This window comes from Sinocyclocheilus anshuiensis, unplaced genomic scaffold, assembly GCF_001515605.1.
Source record: "Sinocyclocheilus anshuiensis isolate Anshui unplaced genomic scaffold, SAMN03320099.WGS_v1.1 scaffold77, whole genome shotgun sequence".
Classification (NCBI taxonomy): Eukaryota; Metazoa; Chordata; class Actinopteri; order Cypriniformes; family Cyprinidae; genus Sinocyclocheilus; species Sinocyclocheilus anshuiensis.
The window spans coordinates 686,684-703,527 of record NW_015537941.1 but is presented as its reverse complement, the minus strand read 5'-3'; the positions used below and the strand labels follow the sequence as shown (position 1 = coordinate 703,527).

The following is a 16,844-nucleotide window of genomic DNA, read 5'->3' as shown; positions in this document are numbered from 1 at the left end:
GTTAGCCTAGAAAAAAGTGCGCAGTTCACGTGTTTGTGCGGAGTGTGGAAGCTGAAGCGCGCTTGGGCTACTGCATGACAGATGGAGGCGCCGGATAAACATTTTAGAAACATTTGACGATAATGAGCTTTTAAAAAGGTATCGGCTTTGGTTTGGAGGTTATCCCAACTCCACATTTTTGATTATATCCTTAATATACACAGCTGTTCTCACGTCCAGTTTGGTTTTCTTTTATGTTTGCATGTCTTACTATCAGCCATGATTATTCTACTCTGCTAATTAAAAGGCTGTTTATATGCATATTACCAAAATTTTATTAGTCACTTAGTCGCAGAAAAAAAAAATCCACATGAAGTGGCAAAATCACGCAGTCCGTGACGGGCAAATCGTTAACGGCTGGTCTATGTGGTAATATAGTAGGCCTACATCGGGCAGGACATCCATATGCTCTCCTAACATTCATCGACTTCAAATATGGCTTATCATCTGAAATATGTATGTAGTAGCAACTTTACATGGCAGCTCAATCTAATGTTAGCCTAGAAAAACAGTGCGCTGTTCACGTGTTTGTGCGGACAGATGGAGGTGCCGGTGCGATCATTGGCTCTTAAAATACTTCGTCATTTTTGGTCATACAGATTAGAGTAATGCATCTTTTGTATCTGTAAAGACTCTACGTTTATTCATGTGCACTCAGAATAACAATGAAACGTTGCGCTTTTGTTAAATAGCCTAATTAAAGCAAACAGGATGCGCTTTCTGCCGTCTCGGTCTATGAACTTGAGCGCGTCACTTCGAAACCCAGTGTATGCTTGCCTTATTACAGACATGAAAAATATATCTATAGAGAGTGAAACTTTTAAATGAACCTATTCAAATAGAAAACAAATATTCTCAGATTACGTAATCCGTATGAAACATCGGCATGATCCAAGGAATCTATCAACATCAGTCTCATTACAATATGATAATGTATGCAAAAGTTATTAGCAGTTTTATAAATTGCTTTATATCTTTTGACCACAAGGTGGCGCTGCACCCAAACTGTTTGAGTACCATCAGGGCACGGTGCCGAAGATGCATACCGATGGGCACTGCGCCGAAACACTGCAGGTAGTCTCAGGTCATGCTTGTTATAACACACACCAAGTTTGGTCTCAATACGCCAAACCGTTGCGGAGATATAGCCTCACATTCATTTTTACGTGCTTTTCGTAGAATTCCTTCGTGCGTTATTCGAGAACGGTTGGACAAATTAACTTGAATTCCATAACTTTTTGCCAGCATGGTCTGAAGATGATCTGAGCCAATTTTGGTGAGAATCAGACAAACCGTCTAGGACGAGTTCGAACAATTAAAAATAGCGAAAAAACTAAACCTTGCAATTTTTGAATTTTGGTGTTCATTCGACTCGGCATGAGCCAAGGATTCACAGGAAAAAAAATAATTTTCCATTTGTGCCTTACGGTTCAAAAGTTATTAGCATAAAGAACTTGCAACTTTGGACAAGTGTGACGCTAGAGAGTTGGAGTTAGAGACTCCAAACTTGCTGTGGTGAATGTTGAGACTGTCCTCTATCAGTGTGCCAAATTATACAACTTTCCCGCAAGCGGTTCTATGGGCTGCCATAGACTTGCGGCGGAAGAAGAAGAAGAAGAAGAGTAACGCCAACGGTTTCAATAGGTGCCTACGCACCTTCGGTGCTTGGCCCCTAATTATATTTGCCGGTGCGCTGTGGCAAGCCTTTTTTTGCGTGAGCTTGAGCGCTTATTAGGCTATGTAGGCAATTAAATGCTCATTATTATGATTTATATGGTTTATTAATAAAAGTGCGACTAATAGTCAACTAATGCTTAAAATGAACGACTACTAGTCGACCAGAAAAATCTTTAGTCGAGGGCAGCCCTATTATTCTTATAGTTTAGTTTGTTTACTAGCTACTAGCTAACATTTTTACGAATTGCTACATTGTTTTGGTTATAGCAAATCGGCCTGTGTATAAACACCAACTATTTACGAATAGCTAAAGAGTTTAGCTGAACTATGTGTAAGAATAGCTAAACGGTTTAAAAATAGGCCTAGCTAAACTGTGTGTATGAATGTTAAACTGTTCTTCTCTAATTGATAAACTAACAAACTAATACCAAAAATATTTTTTACTATAGCTAAACTGTTTACGGATAGCTGAACTGTATTTTAATAACATCCAAACAATTTTTTTTTTTTACTAATAGCTAAACAGCTTTTTTGCCTAATGAGCTTTTCTCCCAGATTGCAGAGAGCTAGAGTGTTCCGCTCGCGGTGGATTTTCTCGAACGCTTGTCGAGAGCGTGGGCTCTCGTTAACGCTGAGTCTCAGGGCTTTGTGATTTTCCCCGCTGGCGCTTGGGGTCTAATTCTGCTCTAATGGCTTTATAAATGCGCTTGGCGACATCGGTTAAAGGCGGCTGTTCTCGCGGGGCTGTGCGTGCGCCACAGATACGGTGGGGGAGCGGCGGAGCGCGCAGCGGAGGGCACTCGGCGCCGATCCGTGCGGCGTGTGTGTGTGTCAGAGGAAGCGAGATAAAACGTAATCCTTCCCACCCTGTATTCCTCATCTCTCTCTCTCTCTCTCTCTCTCTCTCTCTCTCGATCGTTCGTTCTCCTCCCTCTCTACACCCTCACGACGGCCCTTAGCAGGTGAGGACAGACCTTCCGTCCGCGTGTGTTTTTTCTGTCAGTCGACAGCGGCTTGTTTTTCTAGTCTTCGTTCGTTCCGTCCCCCTCCTTTCCCCTCCTGCGCTCCTGCCTCAGACAGGAAGCCGCTCTCTCTATATGTGTGTGTGTGTGTGAGAGAGAGATAAGCCGCGAGCAACGCACTGAGCTGCCAGCTCTCTCTCTCTCTGTGTGTGTGTGTGTGTGTGTGTGGCACTCCATCTCGGTCCCAGCGCAACTGCAGTAAACATGCAAACGGCACGTAGTTTTGCGCGCGCTCTCGTTTCCATTTTCTCATGGGCTCGCACCTTCAAAACAAACCGTTCTTGGCTTGATGAAACTCCCGGGCGCCTTTGAGCGGTTCTCTGTGTGTGTGTGTGTGTGTGTGTTTGTGTGCGCGCGCGTGTGATTGAGTCATTTTGGCTTGCATTTCAGGCATTAACCGAGCGCAAGTGGAAAAACCTGCGTGTTTTCCACAGTTGACTGCATGAGCGTGTCCGCTGGTCAGGCTGTCCGTTCAAGGCCGCGTATAAGGATTCCGTGCAAGAGGAAATTTTGATCTAGATGACGACCGCAAAACAGTCTGTGACCTGAAATAACCCTGTCGCATGCATTGACTGCAACCTAATCTGATCTAAATTCCCTCTCAGATTATTTGCAGTCTGCATATTTTAGGGGGAAAAAAATAAGGAAAGTTTGAGTTTATTTAAAGGCACAGTTCAACCCAAAATTAAAGCTCTGTCATCATTTACTCACCTTTTTCATCAATGGAGTCATCAATGTTGTTTTAGACACCTATTGACTGGTCAAAAACAGAAACGTACGCACTCACCTGGAATACAAAAGAAGTCATAGTTTGGAACGACTTGAGGGTCAATAAATTATGACAGAATTCTCATTTTTGGGTGAACTATCCCTTTAAAAGCAATAGTGTTCACTTGTGAATGTTTGCAGTTTAGTAACCAGCAGAAAGTGTGTGTGTGTATACAGAGGGTCAGTGAGGCGTGAGTCGCACCCTGTTTTGTCACTGTCTGCCAAGCCTGAGCAAATAGCAGGATACAGACCTTCAACTCTCAGAGCAACGGCAGTTATATCTCGCAGGCTCGGCCACAGACGCCTCCAGACCGCCCAAAGTCCGCTCGCTGACTGTCGGATGCATATTGCACATAAAACTGGAAAGCATTTTCTTGACTTGGCAAGCACAAAACTGATTGGCTGACTTCATGCAACTTCCGGTACAAAGGGCGCAGTTTTTTTTTTTTTCAGGTACTGGGTTAATGCAATGATTGCTTTTTGTGGAAGAACTAATAACTGGATTTGCCAAAGTTATTTGACAGATTTTTAGAATTTTGTTGCCTATTATTTAGACCTTATAATCTATATAAGATAAGATAAACCCACCCTTAATCGGCATGTAAAAACAAACTGTGGTTTGCAAGCTGCCGTTCCAACCCGATCTCATGAAAGTGTGTATAAATAGTATGCCACATAAAAACCAAAACTCTTATTGATACACAAAAATTGACTTTGGCGTGTATATGCTATACAATGGGTAGGATAAGGGTTGTGGGGTAGATGTGTATCATATGTACGCGAAAACTGCGTTATCATATGCACGCCAACAAATTTCATTTCATATACACTCAGCAAAATATCGTCTAATTATCGTTATCGATAAAATCCCATCAAATATCGAGATATAATTTTTTGTCAATATCGCACACTCCTAACATGCATATAATACGCAGTTTTCATGTGCATGTTAAACACGTGCATATCATATGCACGCCGAAGTCAATTTTTGTGTATCAATACCACGAGTTTTTGTTTTTATTTGGCGTACTTTTTATACGCATTTTCATGAGACCGGGCTCGCCGTTCTGTCAAAGGTCTGGCTGAGCAAGACATGTCACGTTTGCGCATGTACGCGTTCACACTCGTCCGCACGTTCAGTACCGTACTGGCCGGCTGTCAGGGAAATTCCAGATCCGTTAATGATGCACTTCTTCTGTGGAGGCCACCTCAACCATTTTTCCTCTGTTATCAGAACTCCCACTCCAGCCATGGCTCTCTCAATAAAAACCACGCTGAGGGAGTTTCGGCGATCCTTCTTCCCCCTCTGCATATCCTGCTCTTTCTTTCTTGTCGTTTTTTTTGTCTGTCTCTCTCCCTAGCCGCTTACTTTCCGATGCAACGTGACGTCTGCTCAGTCTGAAGGCTGTTTTTTCCTGAGTTGCATGTAAAATTAGAACATTCGTCAGCACTGTGCGTAGCCAGAGGATCATTAAGCAACCGCTACACATTAGACTTGAAAAAAAAAATCACACAAAACTGCTTCAATTCTATAGCAGTTTTTGAACTGTCTTTAGAATTAATCTCAGAATTAACTAATAGAGGTCTTATAATTCTGGATCTCTTCAGAGTTCCAGAACTTTTGGAATTCTGTGACTCTTTATAAACTGCTTGAGAATTCCAGAACTCTTCATTAGCAGTTTTAGAATGCTGGAACTCTTTATATAAAACTCATTCTAGAATGGTCCATCAGAATTAAAACTGCATTGAAGTTCTAAAATTAGTTGATAACATGCCTCTATTTTAGAACATTTATCATTTGCTTTCAAATTCAATAATTTTTTTTAACTTTTTTTTTCTACTTCAGAATTCTATAACATAACTGCATGTGAACTAAAACCATTTATCAGCTGTCTTAGAATCCTGTGACTTAATGAAGAGTTACAGAACTGCCTGTGAATTCTAGAACTCTTAGTTAGCTGTCTTAGAATTCTAATAAACACCCATTCTGGAAAGCTTTCTCAACTACTTCTGAATTAGAAAATTTGTCATATACTGCATCAAAAGCCGCTTTTCAACTATCAGACTTTTAGAATTGATCAGAAACTGCTTTAGAGCTCCCGATTTTTTTCATAACTACCTGAGAATTCTGTAACTGCCTCTGAATTCTAGAATGTTTTATCAGATGCCTTAGAGTTTTAGAACCTCAGAGTCTTAGTTTTTTTTGTTTGAAGCTTTGAAATTCTAGACTTGAGTTTGAACTTGAATCACAGGTTTTAATGAGGGCTGCCAGCATCCGAATTTGACTCCAGACTAGTAGTGACCCAGACTGGTTTCAGTTCAGGTCTGCCTTGTAAAGCTTCCCCTTCTTTTTCCTGTCTGAGTGTTTTTCTCCCCAAGCCAGCTGTAGTTCTTGCTCTTTTATTTTTTATGATGTGGGTTGGGTTGACTAGGCTTTGAGGTTGTGGTAAAATGGTTGCACGTCGGGTTCAGTCTTGAGCCGGCCTGTGTCTTGTTTTGTGGGATTGCTGTTGTGAAGGGGTTAAGTGTCTTGAATGATGCATTGATTGCAGTTGTTAGCTGGGAGTCGTTTTAGCAGGGGACAGCAGGGGAGGAAACGTTACAGCAAAGAGCAGTTCTGAGGAGAAAATCACGACAAATCTTTTTCTCGCTAGGCTGTGTAACGGCTTTATTGTCTGTTTAATGTAACACTCGGCTCTCCTGCCTGCAAACATCCCCACTGAGGAACTCCCTGAGGCAGGAGAGAAAGAGAGAGACCTCGATGGAAAGGGAATGAGGCGATGGAAACATAAACGGAAATAGAGAAATTCTCCCTTGAACTTCGGCTCGCTTTCGGTAATTGAGCGTGGTAGGTGTGTGTGTGTATGTGTATGTTTTACCTTCCGTGTGTTTTGGTCCACCTCTCCAGGCAGACGGGAGCGAACATCCGCACTGGAGCGAGAGTTTCCCGTTTGGGCTCGTTAACGGCTCGGCGCCCCTGCTAACGGCGTGGGTTTTTTCAGTCATGCCGGCGGCATGCCGTATCCTGGATACGGAGCCAGCGGGAAGCGCTGGCAGCAGCGTGGGGCAGGTCGTACCACTGTGCGACTCCGTCGAGGGAGGGGTTGAATGCGTTCTCTGAGACGCTGCCAGGGTTGAAGTGCGAGTGCTACGCCTCCTGAATCCTAATGCCCTCATTCGTCTGAGCGCTGAGCGGACACCGGCCCTCCCCTCTCCAGCCCATCTGTGTGTGCGCGCGCTTGTTTTTGTTGCCGCCGTGCACGAGGAATCGGCTCGCGGTGATGGATGTGGGAGTTCCTTTAAACCCGAGCTTGCAGAAGAACTCTCCAATTAATTCTGTGAGGGCTCTCTGTAATTCCAGCCTCTTCCAGACTTTGTTCTTAACCAGCAGACGGGAATGGCAGGAAGCGCGAATGGGACAATACATATTGATAACTTTCTATGTGTTTCAACTACTATAATGCTAAATCGCAGAAATCTGAGTAAACCTATGGTATTGACAGACTTGCACAGTTTGCCTGATGGATGATAAAATTGGCGAAATTGAAGGATGTTCTCCAATGATAGAATTCTTGGGTCTTTTGAATTGTTCCAGCACAGAACATTCTAGCGACCACAAAGGAACATGTCAGCAATTGCTCAGAATGTTGCTTTGTGGTCGCTAGAATGTTCTGTGCTGGAACAATAGTTGCTAGGGTGTTCTGAGCAGTTGTTTGGATGTTCCTTTGTGGTTGCTAGGGTGTTCTAGATTGGAACAATTAAAAACAACCTCGAATTCTATCATTTGAGATCCTCCTTCAAGCAATCACACAGCAAAGTTCTAACAACTGTCTAACAACCGTATAACAACATCCTTCGCATTTTACTGGGTTCTTTTGGCTTGGGTTGATGTAGAAAGGCTTCTCTGGTGAGACATATCTAAGCACCAAAATATCTGAAAATAGGCAAAAATTGTGGCCAACACAATTCCACATTTCCGCTGCCTTTAAAGTCGCTCCTACTCTGCTGCTTCTTGCAGACTCACACATACACACACACACACACACACACACAGTGCCGTCTCAGGCGTCTCATATAGAAAGTGAACAGCAGGCTTGGGGCAGGATTCGTCTGTAAAGACCCTGATACCTCACACATCAATAATCAGCTCTGGGTGGAACTGTCTGTCTGCTCTCTGCCTGTCTCTCTCTTTCTCTGCGCTCTTTAATGGTGTTTAATGAGTTTCATTCCTCGCTGCACCATAGTAACCGCTCGTCTTCTGTCTCTCTCCTGCTCGCTGTAGGAGGTGGTTTTGTACTGTCTGGAGAATAAAGTGTGTGACGTGAATCATCGGGATAATGCAGGTTACTGCGCGCTCCATGAGGCCTGTTCCCGTGGCTGGCTCTCCATCGTACAGCACTTACTGGAGCACGGGGCCGACATCAACTGCAGTGCACAGGACGGCACCAGGTAAGCACACATGCATTCATGATATCACCTAAATAGCAAAGCCTTACATGCAAGACTAGTTTCTTTGACTTCCTGTGCTTTTGTCACACTGCGTTCGAGAGCATGTGCGTGCTGCTGCGGCAGCACACTCAATGTCAGTAATTATATGTTTGGTAATAATGGCTTTACAACAACAGAAGAGGCCGAGAATCTTAGCTTGGATAATTACCGCAAGAAGAGTAGATTAGGCGTGTGAGATCTCTGTCTTCGCTATACACTTAAAAATCCAATTTCGTTTAGCGTTCCGATTCCTGTCGGAAAGATGAATGACAGTGACCGGTTTTAATGACTGTTTTATTGGGCAATGCCAGCAGATAAAATGAAGGTAATTATGGACAAGTGAAGTAATTGAACTGTTTTAGCAAAAAGAAAATCTCGCAATTGCCAAAGAAAGTTCAATTTAAAAAATGAAGTTTTTGGTTTTTAAAACCATCGGCAGGTGGATTATGATCACAAGACAAATAATAATTTACCCAGTTTACTTTCTTAATGAAACTTTCTGGTATTATTGTGAACCATTTGTCAGTGCACATTATTCTAATGATTGATTGATTTATAATTAATGATAATAATGTTTGTTTATTTTTATTATTTTCTTTTTTTTATTATTTTTTATAATTTTATAGTAAAAATTGACTACTTTCTCCAAGGTTAGGGTAATTTTGTTGCATTGTGAAGGTCAGAGGTGAACTCCGGGATTGAAAATTATGGGAAAATAAAATAAGTAATACTTTTCATGATCTAATCAAAATCTGATGGATACAATAAATATAAGCTGCAGTATAAATGTTGTTTTTTTGTTAAATTTTTTTTTTTAGAAATAAGTATTCTTCTCTCTTTTCCAACAGGCCTATCCATGATGCTGTGGAAAACGATCATCTAGATGTGGTCCGACTCTTGCTGTCATACGGCGCCGATCCAACTTTAGCTACCTATTCAGGCCGCAGTTTGCTGAAGATGACCCACAGCGACATAATGGAGTCTTTTCTGTCTGGTAAGAGCGCACTGTTCCTCTCTTCCACCTCTATTCCCAGAATTTCCCTCCTGTAGCAGTGGAAGGTTGTGCTCCGCTTGGCTATCTGGTTACTAAGCAACAGCTGGAGCGGAGGAGAAGCCTTTAGCACCGGCAAATCAGCTTTCCCTGAAAGGAGATTATGTGTGTGTTCGTCCGTGTGTATGTCTTTATTGTGCAGGTGTTGTGCGGTGTGTCTGTTTTGAAGGGTGTGCAGGTTTGTCGCACGCAACAATATTTGGAAAAGCTGGGTTGTATTATTGAAACGGTAATCTGGGTCTAATCTGGAGCCATCTAAGCTAAAATGGGGTATTGTTTTTATGATTTTAGAAGCTTTTGACATCATTCTGACCCTTTGATTTTAAACAGCTTGCTGTGTTTTTTTCCGCTGTTGTATGATGTGACTTTTCATTGTGCATGTGTGTGATTTTTGGGGGAAAGTTTTCCTGTTACACCTCAAGAAAAGCATCTGAATGATTTCAAGGATTTAAATTGGGTTTTAGAAATCTAGATTTAGCTTAAACGACTTTTAAAGCTACAGCATGTGTTTTCTGCCCCACTAGCAGCACCAAACAGAACTGAAACTTATTCGAAAACAGTCATTATTATGGCAAACTCTTTCGCCATTTGTCATTCGTCGGAGAATTGGACAAATCCCGCCCCCAATTTATGCCAATGGTTACAACACTGTTGCAATGTCAGTGCACTCAAACAAAAAGAAACTGCAAATCCATTTGGTGCCACTAGTGGTCTAAAAATTACACGCTGAATATTTAAAGCAGAAGTATAGTTTTGTGTGTTTTTGCAGGCTTTGGAGCCCACTACAGTCGTAAATATATCACTGTTGTATTTACAGTGATTAGCGATACACGCGCATTTATGGTTTTGATAAATCGATCCACACTTTTTGTGGCAGTTCGTACACACTTACTAAACTTGCATACTGCCAGAACAGACATTTGGGTGAAGCTTGAGAAAGAAACAGAAGCCATTCTCCTTATTAAGATTCAGTGTTCCATCAGAATTATTTTGAAACTTAAATTTCAGGAAAAAATTACATAGAGTTGCTTCAAATGCTGTTTTTTTTAAACTCTGCAATGTAATGCTCAACCTATTAAATGTTTGCCAGACCAAAAGACTGTTTGTCATTTTCTCGACAGTTCATTTTAGTGCACATTTTTATGTTGAAAATAACCCAGAATATTATTCTTTCAAGAGTTGTTTATACCATTACCGTTTATCGTTAGCGGAGCATTGACCTTGTCATTGTGCTGTTCGCCACCCATTGTGTGCAGAAGTTACGTTTTAATGCTCAAGGTTAGACGTTCGCATGGAAAAAGGCAAGCTGTGCTCCGGGTGCATGTGAAGATGGCATCGCAGGAGACGTGGCATTTACCGAGACGGCCTTTCCTGTGTTTGTGTTAACACTGATCCCTCTCACCCAAGCACAGCCTCACCATGACTGTCCGAAGGAGACATTCTCTCTCTCTCTCTCTCTCTCTCTTTTTCAGCGACAGTAGTTGTGTTTTCCGAGGTACGGCTTGATTAATGGTCTGAAAGTTGTGAGCTGAACTAGAGGGCATCGCGAAACAATTTGTACACAGCTGGCGTTTGTTCTTGACGGCAGTCGCAAATTCTTTCACTTCCAAAGCCATCTTAATACGTGTGTGTGTGTGTGTGTGTGTGTGTGTGGATTAGCTTCAGGGCTGCCAGTTAAAGGGCAGCTCAGTCACATGGTGGAGGTTCACACTGACTGGCTGCGTGTTTGTTTGATTATGCATGAGTTCGTGAGGCAGGAAAGAGCTCGGCCTGGAAGCGCAGGACAGCATATTGTGTGTGTGTGTGTGTGAGAATCAGCAGGCATGTCCCGTTCTGCTGTCTGCTGCGCTGATTTAAAGACCCTCCCCAAATTTGTTTTCCCTCTGTAGGAGCCTTCTAATCAATCGCCCTCTCTCTCTCTCGCTCTCTCTCTCTCTCTCTCTGGGTGGAATTGTTAATGGCTGTGCTGGCAAACGCGGCTCCCGTCGCCGCTGGCTGTGCTTTGCAGCACCAAGTGGCATCTGAGTGCGCAACCGCATAATGCTATCAGAGCCTCTGCTGTCTGTAGAAGACTATTTTCTTATTGTCGCTTGGAGAATGTGGTCTGTTTAGCATTTGCACAATATATCGGTCATCATATCTGCCAAAACATTAGCACTTCATTCCCTTTTATTGATATCTTATCTCGTCTTATTGATGTATTTATTTATTTTATTACTTTTATTTATCGGATTCTAGATTTGGAGCAATATCCTTTAATTAACACTTTTTGTTTATTAATATTAGTTTATTGATTTATTATTATTATTTTATTATGTGTACTTTCTTGAAATGACGAGCATGATCTTATGCTAATATTAGCTTGAAGTTTAGATTTTTTTTGCCGATTTATCTGCAAACATAATGGATTTCGGCTATTATAGAGGGGGGAAAAATTCAGTATCTGCCAAAAATGCTGTCAGTGCATTTCTAGTTGCTTCCTGTTTACATCACTAATGGTCTTTTTCTCACTCTAGATTATTTTGCAGACCTGCAGGGCAGAGAGGACGATGACCCCGGCGTGTACTGGGAGTTTTACGGCAGCGCAGTGTGCGGTGAGTACCACTTTCACACTTGAACACACACACACACACACACACACACACATATTCTCAGAAATGCACAAAACACCCACAGTAACAGACATAAGAAACAATGGAAAAGAGAAAAGAATCACGCAAACAGACAGACAGACGGGTAAACACCTGAAGGTAAATCTTTGTGTGAATCATCAATGTTTGTAGACGGTCATTGATCTAGAATTGAAAAAATAGCTTCCATGTGTGTTTCTACCTCTGATGTTTGCTTGAAAGTATTTATATAAAAATCCCCCATCCGCTGGGTGGTGGGGTCGGCACCATGGGGACAAAAATAGATGGCAGCATTTTTTTTTATTGCTCTTTTTTTTTTTTAAACAAATTCTAGCTGCGTAGCGAGAGTTCCCCTGGCTGCCATATATCAGCAGATCGCTCGTTGTGTGTGTGTGTGTGTGTGTGAGCGGGCCTGTCTCCAGCTGGCCGAAAACAAACCCACTGCTACTGCACATTTTCCCTTGGATTCCTGGAATAACAAAGCCGGGAGAGAGTGGGAGATGTTGAAGGGAGCCGCGCGGCTATTTTTGGGAGCTTTGCACCACCTTGGAAAAACCCAAAGCGCAACAGAAAGAGGTAGAGGTGCCTGTTTCGCTCCGAGGCGTACGCTGTGCCGCTAGCGCGCACGAACGAGTGAAGTGGCTTCACACGCAGCTCTTCCTGCAGTGCCGCTTGGAAGAGAGTGCAAATTGGAGAGCGCGTTCAGAGAGCGACGTGAGAGCAGCGCCTCGAAAGCATGTCTCTGCATGAATCCGACAGGGAGATGGCGGGTGGGAGGGATTTTTGAAGGGATATCATGGGTGCGGAATCCATTTCTAGCTCTCAGAGAGTGTGTGTGTGATTCCATAATTCACACTTTGTCTCTCATTTCTAATCGATATCTTTCTGTCTGACTAACAGAGCCTGCCGACGACTCGTCTGGTTATGACATCCTAGCTAACCCACCTGGCCCCGGCGAAGACGAGGATGAACAGAGAGAAGTTTTCGAGTTCGAATTTTCCGACCGGCCGCTGCTGCCGTGCTACAACATCCAGGTGTCTCTCTCGCAGGGGTAAGAATCTAAATCTTTAGTCTTGACTGGCATTTGTCTGTAACTACTTTGTTTAGAACGAAACCAGTTATTTTATCGGTAGAAATAGTGGGAATGTAGACATCGTTTTCAGGTAAAAGATGTTGAGAATCGGTCCAAATTGACCAAGGTACTAGTCTGAAATATTGTAAATGCGGAATTTAGAAGAAATTTCGATTTGAAGCAAGATGCTCATAATCATTTGTTGACGTTTGATAGCCATCATTAACATGTTGCTTACTAGCAGGATATTCACTTTCATGTGTCACTTAAAGTAATTTTTATTAGAGTTATTTATTAGACTTCTAAATCTTTGCATTAAAGTTTTTGATCCTAGTGGAATTTTTGTAATTGAAAATTTTCAAAATTAAAGTGCCGAATGTTCCCAGGACTTGCTAATTGTTCACCAGTAAGTTTAGTCATTATTTGATTAATGTTGATTGTACAAAGGCACTTTACTCTGATCTGAAAAATTTCGTAAATAGAAATTAACTTCAAGAAAGGTGTTGGTAATTATTATCAAAAGTTTGGTTGTCATTGTAGTATCATAGATGGTGCAAAATATGTTTTGTTTGTATGTCAACTTATTGTCGCAATTGCCGAATGTAGCCATAGAGCTTCCATTTACATGTAGGACATTGATCATCACTGGACGAAATTTTGATCATTATTAGAGAATTGCACATTACAAAGTATTGCATAGAATTGTGCATTATGAAGTATTGCACAGTTCAAAGTATTGTGCAGAATTCTTGTAATTAGGAAATTCTGATGTACAGTTGCCAGTTGTTGGCTACCAGGACATTGCTAGTTGTATGTGATGTTTCTAGATGATCGTTGAATGAGCAAAGCCATTTTAACTGATTCTTAGAATTCATCAGTAGAGATTAAAGGGACAGTTCAGCCAAAACTTAAAATTCTGTCATTAATTACTCACCCTCTTGTCATTCCAAACCCGTAAGACCTTCGTTCATCTTCGGAACACAAACTTATTTTTGATAAATCCGAGAGCTTTCTGACCCTTCATAGACAGCAACAGAACCTTGTTCAAGGCCCAGAAAGGTAGTAAGGACATTGTTAAAATAGCGCATGTGACTCAGGGGTGCAACCTCAATTTTGTGAAGCTACGAGAATACTTTCTGTGTGCAAAGAAATCAAAAATAACGACTTTATTCAATGATTTCCTCTCTTCCAGGTCAGTCCCCACCATTCACGAGAGTACCACGATGCATGCATGTGCATTCCTCTTCTTGTAAACAAGGCGCAGCGCATCTGGGTTCTATGTCAGAACGCCGGCTCCTGCGTCAGCAGCACCAGATGGTACTCTTGTGAACATGCAGTGGAGAATGAGACTGAAGAGAAGAATGGTTGAATAAAGTTTTCTTTGTGCAAAAAAGTATTCTCGCAGCTTCATAAAATTAAGGTTGAACCACTGATGTCACATGGACTATTTTAATGATGTCCTTCCTTGAACGTGTTAGTTCTGTTGCTGTCTATGCAGGATCAGAAAGCTCTCCGATTTCATCAAAAATAAGTTAATTTGTGTTCCGAAGATGAACGAAGGTCTTACGGGTTTGGAACTATTTTGGCTGAATTTTTGGCTGAACTATCCATTTAAGTCAAGTCAAAATTTGATCGTGACTAGACTAATGGTTGGTTTACATAATAGCTGAACTGACGTGAGTTAGCTTTGACCTACATGACAGGTGTTTCCCTTAAGAACCGCACGACTGTGGAGCGTGTCGACTGACAGACAGGGACGACGTTAGTTTAGCGTTAGCGAAGACGTGAGGCCCGTTGCACTTAAACAGAGCGAGGACAGAGAAAGCGTGCGCGAGAGAGACAGTCTAGTGACACGCTGCTAAACAGACACAGCTAATTACCTCCCACACAGGCTCTCGCTCTGCCGTTACCGCACTCCGCTCTCTCGCCACCCCTCCCTCGCCTCTGCTCGCTCGCTGTCTCGCTCCCAGGCTCAGCTGCCGCGCTCACTGTTGTGTATAATCTTCAGTCTGCGCTTGTCTCAGGCCTTCCCCTCCCCCGTTCTCATTCGCCCTCGTTCGCTCGCTCTCCCTCTCGCTCGGCGCGGCTGGCTGATGCAGTATTAATGGCTTTCTGCTCTCCTCACATTTCCTCCCCCCTCTCGCTCGCCCTCTCTCCTTCGCTCTCTCTCTCTTTTTCCCTCTCCCACTCCATTCAGCGTTCCGCAAGAGCCACAGACCGCCTCAAGTGCCATCGATTGAGCGCTGCCTGTTACTGCTTTCCCCGCTGTGTATGTGTGTGCGCACGTCTGACAGGCTCAGTCTACGGTCTTTGTGTGTGTGTGTAGCCTATTGTGTTCCTGGGCGAGTGAAGGCCTTGAGAATCTTTGTGTAATTTTGTCTAATTATCTGAATGCGCGTCTGTTCTGGGGCAAGCTTTTGACACGGTGTATGTGCACATACATTTTTTGTTTAGGTGTTTCTCACTTTGTGCACATGTTCTGACACATTTAGCCTTGGCGCTCATGTGGACGCTGCAAATTAGCGCCAACTTTGCACATCTTATTTTTATTATGCCACGAATAAAATTAAGCCTGAAATAACCATTTTTTACGGCATAGTGACGAAAACTAGCATGAAAACCTTGCTCTCTTTTTCAGCCTATTAATCTCTTTCTCTCGTTCTTTTTCTCAGACCTAGAAACTGGTTGCTGCTCTCAGACGTTCTCAAGCGCCTTAAGATGTCTGCCAGAACGTTCCGTGCCACGTTCACTCACATCGAAGTTGTGACTATAGCCGAGGCGGAATTCTACAAGCAGGCATCTCTGAGTCAGCTGTTCTCTTGTCCGGAGGAGCTCGAGGGATTCATGCCCGACAGCAAGGAACTCTTGGATCTGGTGGAAATCAGCACCGAGCTGGTGGCGCTGCTGGGGTCGTCGCTTGAATGCTTGGACGACCGCTGGGAGCCAGTATCCAGACCTCGCTCATAAGCTTCTGAACATGCACGCACACTCATACTGACTCTCGGACGGACCCTTGGAGACCTGTGGAGAGCTAGAAGCAAAAGAAAAAGGATATTCTGAGGCAGTTCTTGACATTTCAAGGAACTTCTGGACTGGTAGCCAAAGGCGAAATTGGGTCCCAGTGCAGCTGATCTTTCTGTTTGGCTTCGAGAAGGTTTCGGAACATCTCTTGCGCTCTTCTCGCATACTAATTCTCCTGGTGACGATGCAAACCTGTACATAGTGTACATTCTGCAGATATGGAAAGAGAACGTACCTGAGAAATTGGACCACTATCTCTGGCTAACTCGGAGATATGAAGTCATGCTCGCAACGAAGAACTCTTACATTTAAAAGAGATGTTTTCTAAATAGGAATATAAGTATATATATAGCCACTGTATTTTATTTGTGTGTATTATAAATATATAAAATATATATATGCGCTGCCTTTTTTGTCTTGTTTAGTCAGGTCTTTATTTTATAATTGGAGTTACGATGTTGTAAATACATAATCGGGTTGAAATGGGGTTTTAATCGTGAGGTCAACGTTAGAGGATTTACAGAGGCTGGAAACCCCTTCGGTTCATCAAGAGTTAATTAGCGCACTTCGTCAGCGATTTTCTACGCCAAGAGTGGACGTTTTTATGGTGTTGACCAGTAACCAGTGTGGGATTTTTCGGTCTCCCGTGTTAAACTCTAATCTACAAAGCTGTTTCGTACCCTTTACGCAAGCTGTTGCTTTGACTAAGTCACTTATTTATGAGTAGAAATTAAGATATTTTAATGTGGCTTTTCTTTGTAAAATATTAAAGTAATTGTAAAATACTAATCTGACGCTTTGTTAGGCAAAGACATGCTTGACCTTGTAAATAATGGGTTGACTTTCAGTAACTTGTTTCAGACGTGTGTTATTATTGTTTTTTGGAGAAGTGTTCGGACTTTGTAATTACATACGCTATCATTTGTATTTATATTTTACCAAAAAAAGTTCCTTTAAATAAACGGCAATAAAAGATTGTGTACATCTTGTGGTCTTCTTATATTAGTCAAATTTACAACAAAATTGACCATATTTACTCACTGGTCTTATTGTGCTTGTTATATAAAAAAACATGG

The 16,844-nt window shown here is 42.4% G+C and overlaps 1 protein-coding gene across 3 annotated transcripts in view; it reads left to right on the top strand.

Annotated features, from left to right (window-relative positions):
* The window catches only part of bcor (BCL6 corepressor), a 49,100-nt gene extending 32,943 nt beyond the window's left edge, over nt 1-16,157 (top strand). For all 3 annotated transcript variants that reach the window (XM_016453863.1, XM_016453854.1, XM_016453848.1), the window contains 5 exons: nt 7,789-7,955; nt 8,843-8,988; nt 11,562-11,639; nt 12,576-12,726; nt 15,420-16,157. In XM_016453863.1, coding sequence (XP_016309349.1) covers nt 7,789-7,955; nt 8,843-8,988; nt 11,562-11,639; nt 12,576-12,726; nt 15,420-15,714 — 837 coding nt within the window. In that variant the 3' untranslated portion in view covers nt 15,715-16,157. The remainder of the gene's footprint in view (nt 1-7,788; nt 7,956-8,842; nt 8,989-11,561; nt 11,640-12,575; nt 12,727-15,419) is intronic.
* The last annotated feature ends 687 nt before the right edge of the window (nt 16,158-16,844 follow it).